The sequence below is a fragment of the Diorhabda carinulata genome, chromosome 7 (assembly GCF_026250575.1).
Source record: "Diorhabda carinulata isolate Delta chromosome 7, icDioCari1.1, whole genome shotgun sequence".
Classification (NCBI taxonomy): Eukaryota; Metazoa; Arthropoda; class Insecta; order Coleoptera; family Chrysomelidae; genus Diorhabda; species Diorhabda carinulata.
The window spans coordinates 2,138,270-2,153,634 of NC_079466.1; the positions used below are offsets into that span (position 1 = coordinate 2,138,270).

Here is a 15,365-nt window from a genome sequence, read left to right on the forward strand (position 1 = left end):
CCTTTCGTGCTTTTCCCTCACTTACCATTTTAAAGCAATTAATATTAAGACAAAAACAGCACGGAGAAAGTGCCAACGACTCCACTTTACGGACGCCTTATGACTATAAAAGTATTTCTAGTGATAACTTGTAAAAGCACAATAACATGGTAATTTTACTTCGAAAAAAAAAGTTCGCTGTTACAATCTTGTGAATCACTATATGGAATTTGAATAGAAATTGTACATTTTTTACTCAGATCAAATAAGAGTTTCTAAGGTTTGAAATTATTATTGTGGATTGTGCACTAAGGAACTAACTCCACTTACTATACATAAAATGCATTAGAGATTGAAAGCTCCGGAGTTTTATAATACTATTATTAATTAACGTTAGAAAATATACCATTAGACACATATATCTCGTTTTTTGTAAAACTTAGAGATTGTATACTTTGGAATTAGCCCCCTTAAAGATATTAGCTCTAGAGGAGAACAAACTTTTTTATAGTTGAGGTTTATTGAAACTTATATTGAGAAAATACTTATTAACGATGATTGTGCGCTTTGTGATTGTGGTGTATTTATTGGCACTGCACAGGGTTTCTAGAATGATCCACTGCAACCCAGCAAATTTCAATTAACCTCATCAGAACATCAGAAGATTTTTCTATCACTTAATGAGTTACATTATATTTATTATTTAGTTTAAGCAAACAGTTACTTTTGTTAGATGCTTTTTTATTGAAATTTGACATATTTTCAAAAAATCAGCAATTGTTGATAAAATATTTCTGTTACGTGTTTGTCAGTTATTCCTTGAGTACCAGAAATAAAAAGTCAACTACCAGACTCAAAATAGGAACTAATTAATGTTATTCACAACTGAAAGGAAATTTCTTACGCGAAGAAACCTATCTTGTAACTGATTTTGTTTCAAGGTTCGCAAGTAAACATCATGAACATCTTTATATCATTAAATTAGTTAAACTTTACTTAGAAGAAAACTGTTCACGCAATTGAGTGTCCTTCGGCGAGGAGTGAGCAAGATTTTGCACTAAGTTGTCTGGATTTATCCTTTAACAGGTTCAATTTGAGTCATAATATGTGGAAACTACACAAGATAATAATAAATAATAAATAAGTGTTTGAATATCAAAAACACGCAATACGCAAAAACTACGATGTGTTCAAAAGAGACACAATTGCGGAAAACAAAAGTTAATGCTATCAAAGACTATATAATAATTGATCAGTATGAATTTTTCTCTCTGATACTTATACACAGCTTTGTTCGTCTACCCTGTAAATAAAGAACTCGGCCAATCTCCGACAATCCGAAAATAACGCCAACACATTATTCTTTACAAACTTTCTACCGTCGGTTATTCAGTTTGCATGTTAGTTTTAAAAGACTGAACCCAGTCTCAACTCATTCGAACTTACACGCAACTTTGCTGGTCAAGTTAGCTGACCGAAAGCCCACGCGTCCAAGAACTACTGTCACACGATTTTTTATTCAACGATACGGTCAATTTCGTTATAATAAGCTCGAGTCAAAGACTTGGTGACTTCGTGTATTTCCAACTATATAATGAATATCTGATTGAAATTAGATCCAGTGGCGTACTTGCACAACTATAATAGTAAAATTTACCTGTAGATAATTGATTCCAACGCTGATTTTGTTTAGAAGAAAAAAAATATGTGATTTTTTATTTTTCTCTGTTATAGAAGTATTTGATAACGTGTTGACCAGGAGTGGTTCAGGAGTTAAATGAAGATGATCCTGATAGAAGACAAGAACTCTGTGAATTGATGATGGACAGAATGAACGTAGATTTGCAGTACATAAGCAAAATAGTTTTTTCTGATGAAGCAACGTTTCATTTAAACGGAACGCTTAATAAACTGATTTGTAGATATTGGAGTAGAGAAAACCCTCACTGGATGTGTGGGGCTCACACTCAATATCATAAAAAAGTGAATGTTTGAGCTGGTACCATTAACAATAAAATAATTGGCCCTTATTTTTTGAGGACACAGTTAATGGTGAGGTTATCTGTTTTTTTTATTAACTTCTTAGTGCCTATATTACAAAGACTTTATCCTGATGTTAATAATCGAAAAGAGATAGATACATACAGCTACAAATGATTTGATTTTTCCCAATAAGTGGATTGCAAGACATGGAACGATCAAATGGCCACCTAGATCCCCCGATTTGACTCCTCTCAATTACTTCTTATGGCATTATTTAAAATCTAAAGTAGATTTCAATAGACCAGATAATATTGTCTGATTTAAAAGTTAGAATAACGGAAGAAATTAACAAAATAACACCTGAGGTCATACAAAATGTTGTACGAAACTTCAAAAATCGCCTCGGTTGTCAAGAAGTGAATGGTGGTCATTTTAAACAGTTAATTTAATTGTGAAGTTGTGTGATTGAGACATTTTCAAAATTTTACATCTTAAAAATTAATTTTCTCAGTTATGATTACACCAAATTCAAAAAACTTCATATTACTGAACAGGAAGTGGAACAAGGAACAAGGTGCCACACGATCCCCTTATTTATTCAAAATTTTCGAGGGGGCGCTGGAGGGGGTAATATTTTCATAATGTAAATTGTCATTTTCAGAATAAAAATCGATCTGTTTCTTCTACATAGTACATAATTGAATTCATTCCATACAGATGGACTGCATTTCATATAAACCATATAGATTGGATCAACATTCTGGGTTTGGAGAAGAATGATCATGAATAAACCATGTTTTTACACTGAATCGGTTGACTGAGAAAAAATTAGTTAAAAGATAGCTGTTAGTTGACTTAATAAAAGCTTACGACAACGTTTCTCTTTTTATATTCTGAAAAGTACTTGGAAATATTTCTGTAAACGTAACTCTGATTCGAGCAGTATAGAAACTCTTTGATAACTCCTACTCAAAAATTAAAATAAACAATCAGTTTTTCTGTAGCTTGAACTGATGAAGCCGCAAAAGTATTTCTGGTCCTGATGCCAACTATTCACACTACATGTTCAATGAATAACTACATGTAGCCACTCGCTCTGATCGTTCTTACGGTATTTTCATCCAGGTTACTGCCAACTTACTAGTAAAATTTCATTGAATTCTAGTCAAAACTTAATACTCAAAAATCAACTAGCAATGAGAAATATCTCTTTCAATCAAACTCACATACTTTTTCGTGATACCTGCACATATTTTATGGTGAAAATATCAAATATACTTGGAGGAACATAGATTTGAAAATAATAATATAAGAGACTTCTCTAAGTTCAACAACAAGGAAACCACAAGTTAATTCTCACTGATTAGGGTAGTAGAGGATATTGCCTTATCAATGACCGAAATCTTACATGCTATGGCTATCGATTACATACAACGAAAAATCTTATAACGTGTGCACCTTAACTGGACAGGTCTTTTTAATCAACACACAATTAAATACTTATGCTAATTAATTTATCGTCTTCTTATACTGTGTGTCTTATACGAGGACGTCGATATCTAGTTAGTCTAGACCAGTTCCTTGCATAAACAAAATATTGCGTTACCATAGTAACGAACAATAACTTATTAGAAGTGTCAGTGTAAAATTTTACGTAAAAAAAGTAAACCAGAGTCACGCGATAAATTAAACGAAAAAAGATGTCCACCTAAATTGGGAAAATCGAAAAATTGGAGTATCGAGCCATTATCAAGTACACGTATTTAGAAGGATTAAGAGGTAAGCAGATTTACGAAGATATAATTAATACCCTTGGTGATCAATGTCCTTCCCATGCGACCGAGAAACATTGGACTGCAAGCTTCGAAACAGGTAAATTTTCCAGGTAGAAGCATCGCGTTCGATCTGTGCTCGATTTAAAAAGACTTCTTAAACCGAATTGTTACTATGGATGAGACTTTAGTACATTTAGTAGAATGGCGACAGTCTGGTTTTCCAAGACCCAAGAAGTTTCGTGTCCAAAAATTTGCTGGAAAAGTTCTTGCTTCAGTTTTTTGGGATTGCCATGGAGTAATCAATAACTGGAAATTACTATTCGACATTACCGACCACTCTACGGGAAAAAATTGAAGAGAAAAGACGCGGAAAGCTATCCAAAGGTGTTTTGTTTTTGCAGGACAACGTCACTGCACACAAATCTCATGTTGCAATGCAAAAAATTCGTTTAGGGTTTGAATTACTACAGCACCCTCCTAATTCACCACATTTGGCTCCGTTCGACTATCATCCCCTTCCTCAACTGAAAAAAAGTTTAAAAGGCCGTAAATTTTCTTAGAACGAGGAGGTCTGGTTTGCAGAGCAAGAAAAAACATTTTTTTTGAAAGGTCTAGAGACGTTGCAGGTTCGATATAATAAATGTATCCAATTAAGAGGAGAATATGTTGAGTAATAAAACATTTTGACATTGAAATTTTGTTTGGTTCTATAGTAGACTAAGAATTATTCAATGTACCCTCGTACAATGTAGGGTGAACGTAAAAAATTAACAGGTCGCTGTGAAAGGCACTTGTATTGGGTAATTTTTTTTTGTCAGTTACCTGTTTGATTTCATCATGAAATTTATGAATCCTTCTTTTGACTATGGTCAAAAAATAAAATTTTGATGCAACTAAACCACTTTCTTCCAGAATAAACTGAAAACTTCTTTGTATTTTACTATATCTTAATTATGTACAATCCGAATTCAAGTTTACAACAAAAAAATATCAAAAAAAATGAAAAAGAATTGTAGTAAATAATAAAGAACTACCTTTACAAGGTACATCCATTTTCTTGAGGAGTGTGAGGTAAATGATTTCCAATGGAAAATTAAATGTGGATTGATGAAAGACAATAATGTCCAAAAAAAAGGGGTGGTCTTATTTTTTCTGAGCCATAAATGCTTTTATGGTCCAGGTTCTAACATAGGCCATTTACGATTCCAGAGGGAATAAATTTTATACATTCTGCAGAATTATGGTCATCAACCCCACCTAGTTTATGCAAGAAGATATGAACTTGGTTTGGATGGGTTAGATAATTTAATTTCAGAAGGGAAATTAAACATAAAGTGTGTGTATCATGTGTCAAATATTTTTTGTGTACCATCTACTATAAAATATAATATAAAATACAGACTTTTATAAACATATTAGTAAATAACGTTTTTAATCAAGACTTACAACTAATGCTGCAATAACTTAACTCAAATTACTCCTGAAGTGATCAGAAACAATTTTAGTTGCGTATGTGTAACTTTATTGATGATGATTTATTTATTCAAGACCATTTTGAAATAATACCAATTGAAAAACATTTTGGAAAAAAGTTTTGGGTATTAATAGTTCAATACATGTGTGAAGAGGCTTTCTTGTTTGCAATTGAACATTACCTAATGGTGGTTACCTATTGGTTAGGATCGATCTTCGTGAATTTCGTAATTATGTGCATCGGGAATTAATTTATAGTGGAAAATAATAAGGAGACAGACGTATTTTGAGAAGAACAAATAAAGATAAGGGCCAAGGAAACTTGACGCCGAAAATCTATTTGTTCTACAGTCTCCATATTCACCTTTGCTATTTGTTTCTATAAATGAGGAGGCTCGTCATAGTGTGTCAACGACCAGTATCTGCGCCTATACAGCCAATGAGAGACTCAGTAACCTATCTGTAGGTTGCCTCCTTTATTCCCTTGCCTGAGAATACAGCATCGAGATACAAACGTGTAAGCATTGCGAATGGGAAGGCCCAACATATCGTTGAAATATGTATAAATTGCAGACTGATTCTTTTCACAAAAATCCCAAACATCATGCTTCATTTTTCGTTGAAGAATATTCCTCACAATTACTACTTGAAAATATACTTCTTCTGAGTATTTCATATACCTAGACTTTAATCAGCATGGATTCTCATACGACCAGAATTGACAGTTATGTCGATTTAAATACGTCAAAATTTAGCAAAAACTTTCTTTTTCTACAAGAATGTTGTTTAACAAAACTGGTAGTAGTAGGTAATCCATTTTAAAATCTTCACTAAGAACAATATATCAAAGAGTAGTTGTTTCTTCCGTTTTTTCTCACAAATTTTTCAATTCACTTACAGTATTTAAGTTAAGAGTGGCAGATAGACTAACGTTTCTTAAATAGGCTCAACTTTTGTTTGTGTTCTTGCTCTATTGACATATCCGATCATTTGTAAATGATTAAATTCTTCTGTATTTTTATTGAATAATATATAAAACGAAGAATTGCCTTTGTTTAAGAAACAATTCCATCTTTTCCTACACTTTCTACACATTGGAATTTTAAATTTCGGCGAATGCTCATATTTTTGATACATCACGGAATTCGTTTGATCTTAACTTTTTTCAAAGCAATCAAATATTTGAAACAACATTGTTTCTTTTAAATAATTTCTGGAAAAGTCCATTTATCTATTTATTTTATTTCTTAATGTGGTAGAAGTTTGAAGAATTCTTCTGGGATATTCTTTATTCATATATAAGGAGTTTTTGTAGTGCAGTTAAGTTCAGTTTATAATAAATAGTCGTAGTGAACAGAACAAATTAGCAAAATACTCGAAAAATTTAAATAAATTAAGTGATGGTGAAAAGTGAATTATTATAAGTTTGTGAAGTGGAGAGTATTTTATTAACCTCATAAAAATGACATAAATAAATGAGAAAAACTTTACTGTATAAAACGTTTCAAGATATAACATTTTTTGATTTGATTTTTGTTGTAATTCTTATCGAATAATAATTTTTCTATTCAGTCATCAAAAGAATGGAGTTATCACTTAACTAATTAAATTGTGACACCTCAAATGAAAATTATTAATATGTATTGACGGGTCTGAGCATAATTCGAAGAAAAAGTTTATTTATAGTATCTAAAATATTGCGTTGTATGATAATTTATTATTAGCACTTATAATGTTATTCATGAAATAATCGGAAAAACCTTTGAAACTGAAAATGCACGATGAGATAAATCTGAAAACAGTATAAACCACGTTGAACCTGAATTACTTATTTCAAAAAGCAGTACGTAATAAAATTCAAATGTACAAGAGAACCGAAAAATTATTAGATTTCCATGAAACATTGTACAAAATTACAAAACATACATATTGAAATACAACCCGGTCCAGGATTTATCCAAGTTCATAGTTGAGCCGGCTTTAATTCCCAACCAGATCAAATTGAATTTAGTGTTTATCTTGTAGTTATGTACAAGTATAATGTTTTATGTATATGTGATAATTTTGAGGCTTGTACTCAAGAGAAAATATTATGTACAGAATAACACTTTCTTTTCTTAGATTTTGTAACCTCTTGCCGCGCTTTTTACTTTGAAGCTACTATGATGCATCTTCAAATACAAATTCACATCAAATTCTGTAGAGGCCATGTTAGTATAATATTATTATAGCCTATAGTCCTTCTTGATGAATAGGCTTTTCACTACCAATATACCAGATCTAGTAGTTCCTGAGATTAGCGCGTTAAGCTCTATAAGATTAGTATGTAGATATTCAGATGCTTTGAAAAAACTGTCTAAATTGATAAAAAGTTAATTACACACATCTAGAATTACGCTTTAAAAATGGACAATAAAATTCAACAATTGATCAGAATAAAACTGTTCCATTCAGGGAACAGTGTGTGGATACGTAACATATAGTCTCCATTTTTAAAGTGGGATAATTTGATATGAAACATTCACAGAGAAAAACTTCAAATTCACAATGTTTCGAATGACGTTAATTACTGGAGATTACTATTCGACATTACTGACCACTCTACGGGAAAAAATTGAAGAGAAAAGACGCGGAAAGCTATCCAAAGATGTTTTGTTTTTGCAGGACAACGCCACTGAATATCACTTAGCGAGTTCACAGATAATAACCCAATCAGAAAAAGAAATCAACACATTTCACATTTTATCAATAATTTGGGAAGACAATATATATCAACCCTCCAATGGCAACAAGTAAACAACCTTTTAATTTTCCATCTCCGATGATTTTTTAAATTGGAGGTCAAAATATTAAGACTTTTCTTTACAGCCTGCCTACTTCATAGTAAAAGATAGACATATTATTTGAATCCGATTAAAACCTATGCATAATTTCAAATAATTAAGGATAATTGTCCAATTATATTATCAAAGATGAAACTAATCCGTACTTCACATATAGTAAATAGAAAAGGACCGATCCTCTAGGATAGAAAAACAATATTCTCAACACACTTGTTTTATTATAAATTTTAAAAACACAATAATGCACTTTTGTGTATGGTTATTTCAACTAACGGTATACGAAGTCTGAGTAAAACAATTATATATCATCACGTCATATCGTACCTCATTATGTATAGACACTAGAAATTGAACTTGTGGAAATATGCCTTTAGTAAAATCCCAAGAAATTCACGCCTCAGCGAGAAAAGTCAATGATGTCGTGTTGCAAGATCGACGTGCGACTATTAGATTAGATTCATACCATGTGATGCATAATATACACTGTTAAAAATTCCTTTGGTAATCTTACCAAAAATGTGTAGGAAGTTTCACACGCACAACAATGCAGTAAATTTACTAAACAAAATAATTCAACAAAACATAGTAAATCAAAATGTAGAAATTTTTCTTAATCTTCTAACATTGTTATTGAAAAATAATAAACAGTTAAGTATAATTACTTTCCATGTAAGACTTATATAAAAAAATCGTAAAATTACACCTAGTCCCAGTAAATTTTTCCAATTGTCTAAGAAAATCACTCAAACTGTATTATAATTAGAATTCACACACACTGAATAGTAATTTTTCGCAAAATAATGGTAATTTTACAAAAAATGTTTACAGTGCACTTACTGCAGAAATGAAAAATTTGTCAAGATGGGTACTGGATTCAAACAAGCAAAAAGACATATGCAAACTTCATTTAACACTATATAATCAGCAGAAAAAAATATTTTTCCAAGATTCAATATTGGATGAATACTTCACTATGATGTGAAGACCGAAGTGCAGAGTAAGGGACAGGAAAAACAGATGTTCACCGCTGCAGAAAAATAAAGATGCAACATTCAGCAAGTAATTTTAGTAAATTTTGTACAAACCGGATCCACAATCACTTATTTCATTCCAAAAGTAGGTGATAAAAGAAAATGGCCATTGAGAGTTACTCAAAAAATTACTAAATGAAAACTGATTTATTGAAGATCCGGAGATAACCATTCGTAAAGTGTTTGTGTCACTTTTTATACTGTAAAGTTATGTACAAGATGTTTATGTACAGATACTTTCCAATGAAAATTTCTGTTGTAATGAGGAAAACAATTAAATACTAAGCAATATACATTTACGTTATACTTCAATTCATATTTTCCCATAATATTTATGGCTTTTTATAACTAAATCACTTCCTAAGAAGTTATCAAATGTGTTAACAGATATAGTCGTTTTCTTATCTGCATAGTTTTTATTTGCTTACATATGTCAGTATTATCTTATTTACAACAGTAAACAATATGCAGGAACAAATAATCACAACAACACTTTATTTAAATTCAGATCTATAAATATTAACTGATATCTCATATTCAAAATTGTTTTTATACGTAGGGCATTTGAATTGTTTCAAAGTTACATCTAATCTATATTTATAATCGATAATAATAATTAGGTAGCTACTAACGCTCTATAAAACTAAACAAAGTAATAATTAAAAACACAATTCAATATATTTCGCTCAATTTTAATGTAAATGGAAAGGTCGTAGAGAATAGGCGAACGAAAGTGGAATTCTCTAGAAAAAGATAATAAGGATTCAGACATAATCATAAACTGGTGAAAGTAATACAAACATATGGTGTGGAGGGGCTTAGAGTGAAATGAAGAAAGACTGAACAAAACCAACAGAAATACTATGATACAAACAGAAAAATTGTAAATTTCTAAAATGTTATTATGACGTTATCATCAACCAAAACTTATTAAGCTTATCAAAAAATTACATGACAATATTAGAATTTTCTAAAATATCTATATTCCATGAAAAGACCAAATTCAAAATATCATGGGTACCACTCACTATGTACGTTAAAATTGGGAAGTAACGTTTTAGCCCTTCTGAAAATGATGTTACGTGTAATTATGAGGTGTACTTACGACCACTACAGAGCATGTAACGACTTGTAAGATGATGTCTGAAGAAACGTGTCATGGTTACTATGAGAGAGAAGAAAACATTAATAAGAAAACAAGTTTTCAGGGTTACAATGTCAAAAACAGGACGCTATGGATTGTGGTCTGAAAATGGTGATTACATGCAAAAACACTAATCGAAATACAAATGAAACAGGTATTAAATACTTTGTTTTCCAATAAATAAAGATTTGGCGAAGCAGTTGATAGAAGCCTATCATCAAAAGGATAAAATTCGTTTGAAATATGGTAAGAAAATGTAAATTACAAAATAATAGAAGGATTTTTATAGTTATATCATACAATTCCTATTTTTTCCCAGCAATATATTCTTGGTAAACAGCAGGCAACTTTAAGAACGTGGATTTTATCGGGTAACCATACATATAATTCGTATCTAGAAATGTCTTTGTATCAAATATTACTTTCGGAATCAAAACTATAGTATGTTATAATACGACACCCCATACGTATCATGGTGATACTCCAGTTATACTGTATGGTTAGAAACCTAACATATAACTATGAGCATTGAATTGTGTTATAATTGTGAAATGTTTAGAACAAACTTTGATCCGTTTTACCTAGAACCGTTTAAGATGAAAATAAAATAAATAAGGGTGAAATTTTACTCCAAAATAAATTTTACTCCAAAAAGAACAATAAACATAGGGAATCAGCAACATAGTCTAAAAAATAAACATACAATTAAGGGACTGAAAACAAGTCAGTGTAATGTTGGTAACAAAAAATTATCAGGGATCATTCTCCTTCTCCAAGAAGAGATGATATTACGGTTGTTGAACTAGAAAATCGGTGGAAAATTATTAAGGTTACTCGAAAACCACTAAAACTGAAAATATACCAGTGATCAAGTTTCCATGGATTGACCAATCACTTCAATCCTTACAAAGACATGTTAAAAAGCCAACTATTCAACTATGAATAGATTTTTAATATCAAATGGGAACATATTGACAGTACAATATTCACAATTAAGAATATATTTCTATACATTTCTAGTTATTTCCACATTCCAGAAGTTCCAATTTCAATATTTCGCAAGGAAACTTCTGTCGTTGTGTTTGTGATTTATGTAGAAAATCTGTGATCCAGAGAAATCAGAATTGCATCAAATATTCTATAAACCAATTTGCCTATCACTGTATCTCTTTTGCAAATATAGAAAGAAGGATGTAGCGAATGAGATATCACCATTCAGATTTTTGTAACAAACTGTTGCAATACATTAGTAGATACGAGTAGATACTGGCTATTAAATAACGAGACTGTTTACGAAAAAGGGTTTTATTATAAAATTACTCTACATTCAAATGCTCCCCTTCAATACACTCCCCTCTTCTCGCCACACACACCTTTCCATACGTTTTTTCTATTGATCGAAGCAGTGCTGGAAGTCTTCTTTGGTGAGTGCCTTTAGAAGCTCTGCCATTTTTTGCTTTACCGCTTCCATCGATTTGATCCCTTTCAAAGCAGTTGTTTCTCTAGCCTTTCAAAGAAATCTGAGTAGACCCGTTGACGCAAGAGCTTTTGTTCTGACACCAACTTCGCACAGACTTTTGTCATGTGTAATTCTTCGAGTAAAATTTTTCTAACCGTTTCTTTATCGGCAATCATCCGGATGCTCATTCGACGCTCAATTTGGTCACTGTTTCCGGAGTTGAAACAGTCACAGGGCGACCTGGGCGCTGGTCATCTTCATTGCTCTCTCGGCACTCGCTAAAGCACTCAAAAACAAGTGCACGAGATAGATAAGTGTGCCCGTAGGCATCTTGCAACAATTCATAGCACTCGTGCGGAGTTTTTTCAATTTAACGAGAAATTTGAGATTGATATGTTGCTTCTGTTTTTAGTAAAACATGGTTTTCGGCACGAGACAAAATATGTTCATTTCAAATCTCTACTGAACAAATAGGTATTATAATAGTAACAGACACGCGCGAAAGTCTCGTTATTTATAAGCCAGACCTCTTAGATAATAGATGGAGGTCAGGATACTAAGCTTTGATATTAAATGTATATAGCTAGAAGAGCTCTCTATAGGTAGGTTAACGCCATTCTCTTGGAATAATGAGAAAAAACAGTTTCGAAGCTTGATAATGATTACTATAATTGTTAAACAACAAAGAAACATCCAAAAGTTTCATATGTAATATCAATTCCATCACTTTCTGAACAAAAAGAATAATAAACCACGTAAGTATATCGATAAGACATGCAGTAAATTGTGGAGAGAGCTATGAATCGTAGTGTACCTACTTTGATGATATTAAAAAAAATATGGTCAGTGCTTCTTTACGGGATGGAGGTTTGGACCCTTAAGGTAAAAAACATCAACGAATTAGAGGCATTCAAAATGTGGGTATATCGTAGAATCCTGAAGATACCATGGACTGCCAAAGTGAGGAATGAGGATATTCTCAGGCATATCAATAAAGACCGTGAACTCTTCTTCAGCTGATAGTCGAGGGCAAGACTGAAGGTAAGAGAGGATTGGGACGGAAGAGGATGTCATGGTTGCGGAACGTGAGGCAGTGGACGGGTATACAAGATATTCAGACATTGATCCATAGCGCTAGAGATAGAGAAGCCATGAAAAATGTGGTCGCGAACATCCATTAATTGATAAGTAGTTAAAAGAAGAAGAAAGAAAAAAGTATGATGAAAATCCATAGAAAGTGTGAAGGGACCTTATCCGTTTGTTACTGGTGGATTCATCAGACACTCTTGTTTCCTTTGTCTGTGAGACAGCTGGGCCAGAGAATAACAAAAAAAATGGCTCATTCGAAACAACAGCACTTCATGTTAAATGAACATCTAAGCCATCAAAACCGTTGATACAAAAAACATTATTCTGCCCTCTTCACATATTAAAGGACTTAAGCTAAAATAGATGATAGAGAATGATGCATCCGGTACTTGCAAACAATATTATCAAATGGCTTAAGCTAAACTAAACAATGGGAGTATTTATAGATCATTCTAAAAGGTTGTGCAAGAGTTTTTTTGAGATGGAAAGGTGAAAATTACGAGTATATTGTAGCTCATTCATAGGAAATTTCTGGAACAGATAGTGGTAAATAAGTTATTTAATTTTGAGTAGAAGATATTATTTAAAGTGTGGACCCATAAATGCCAAAATTTGTTATTTTTATTTATTCTGTTATTGTTTACACCAAGTTAACTAAATTTTATAAGTAATAAAGACGTAACGGAATATTTTCATTATTCTTTCTATCTATTACCTAAAAAAACAATAATTCATTCAATTAGGGTCCAAAAACCGTGGTAACTAGGGTAAGTATGCATTCAGCCGTCTGCGCGTCTTAGATAAATTTTACAGATTGGTTTCTAAAAGTTTTCTCTCTCAATAACCTGTTAACGAATATCTTTTTCAATTTTATTATATCAAATAGTTATAAAAATTTTATTGAACTTACCAGGAGGTTTGGGTACGTTCCTCTTAACTTGCATCCATTTATAAGTTGGTAGAGCTGGTTGAGCTATGGATACTGGATTAAGCGTATGTAGCGGATGATGCTGCCTTAATCTAGAATGATCTTCTGTGGGAATTAATTCTTGTTTATACCTGTGAATATGTTGAAATTCCATGCAAGTACTTTGAGCACCAGGATTTATTAAATAGCTACTAGTATCGCTAATGTCAATTTGAAACTTGTTTTCGTGGATGTAGTTTTGCTGGAGTGTGGAATCTTCTGAATTTTCATTATGATGAATTACGTCAGAATGACTCCGCGAATAGTTGTCGTTGTAGTTGTTTTGGGCATAGCCCGATGCACTATTTCCGTAATCCAAATTAGTATAAGTCAGTCCTGTATCGGTGTTTACGATGGGGTTTTCTTGGACGTGTTGAGAATAGTAGTTAAGATTGTGAGGAGAAGAAGGGCATTCTGCCGATTCCCCGGCAGAAGTTGTCGCATACAAATAGGGCTCTTCATAATGATAATTAGAAGAATAATAATTTTGAAATTGATGAGGGGAAGACGTATGATTTAAATCGTTCGAATAATTATAATAGTTGGATTCCGAAGAATTATAAGGAGTACTATGTTGATTATGATGACCGTACATAGTTATGTCCATCGTCATCATTTTTATTTCACTATTCCAGTGACTGATAATCACGACACATGTGTATTTGTGATCACGAAACACACTTTAACAACTAAACGACTTAATATCCGTTACGAAACTGATTACGTTGACTTGATTGGGTCTCGACTAGCTAACAATCTAGAAAGTTGTGTTGGATAACACAGCTGCGTCACGGTCGAGGCGGAGCTTCGGCTTACACGTGTCTTGCGCCGTGGATCTAAGGACCAATAGTAGCTTTCGGTTATCAAAAGATGTGATGCTGCTACAATGATTGGCCAGCATCCAGCCATGATTGTGTCTATAGGAACGTTTCTATTCTTGGAAATGTTAGGTATATGGAAGTTGGTGACATGACAGCTCTACTTGTATTGTTTGGCGTATATAGGATATTTTATACATAAATTTGCATAAGATAATTATCTAACCATTCGAACGTTTCTCTTATGTGTGCATATATCATTTTTATAGGCTTATTTTCGGCAAATATTTTGTTTGAAGAAAGTTGCTGTACCTACTATGAGAGTTGTTTTCCATTGTAATTTTTCAGATGAAATAATTTACAAAGATTTGCAAAAATCAATCGAACGTTGATGGTAAAATGAATCTTAGTTATCTGCACTCTCTTCTACCATATGTATTAAAAATAATGTTTCATTTTAATGGTGCAACTTTAGGTTTTAAATTTAAAGAAACGATAACAAGGAAATTGATCCCGGTGATTTGTTAACTTGGGTAATAGAATAGAAATGCATGCTTTTTTTGAAATCACTGATGTAGCAAAAGTGGTGACGCATTTAAAGTTCTCGTGTATCTTATTCCTGATATTTACTTAGGTAAAGTTTGACTACAACGTATCTGAGAATGTTAAGCATCTTTCCAAATCAAACAAGCACACACATAGACTCATTATCGAACAAAAAATTTTCTATAAGTCTATTGTGAAATTGAGAGCGGGCATTTGAAGAAACACGGAGTACTATTAAAATCACTTGCATCATTAGTA

General features: G+C 32.3%; 1 protein-coding gene across 2 annotated transcripts in view; it reads right to left on the minus strand.

The window, feature by feature from the left end:
* LOC130896436 (homeobox protein Hox-A1) overlaps positions 1 to 14,473 on the minus strand; it is a 62,177-nt gene extending 47,704 nt beyond the window's left edge. The window contains exon 1 of one of the 2 annotated variants that reach the window (XR_009059569.1): positions 13,687 to 14,467. Coding sequence is in view for 1 of the 2 variants with exons in the window: in XM_057804566.1 (XP_057660549.1) it covers positions 13,687 to 14,359 (673 nt within the window). In the remaining variant the exon portion in view is untranslated. Of the gene's footprint in view, positions 1 to 13,686 lie in introns of both variants that reach the window. The other variant, XM_057804566.1, reaches the window with a different exon arrangement.
* Between the last annotated feature and the right edge of the window lie 892 nt (positions 14,474 to 15,365).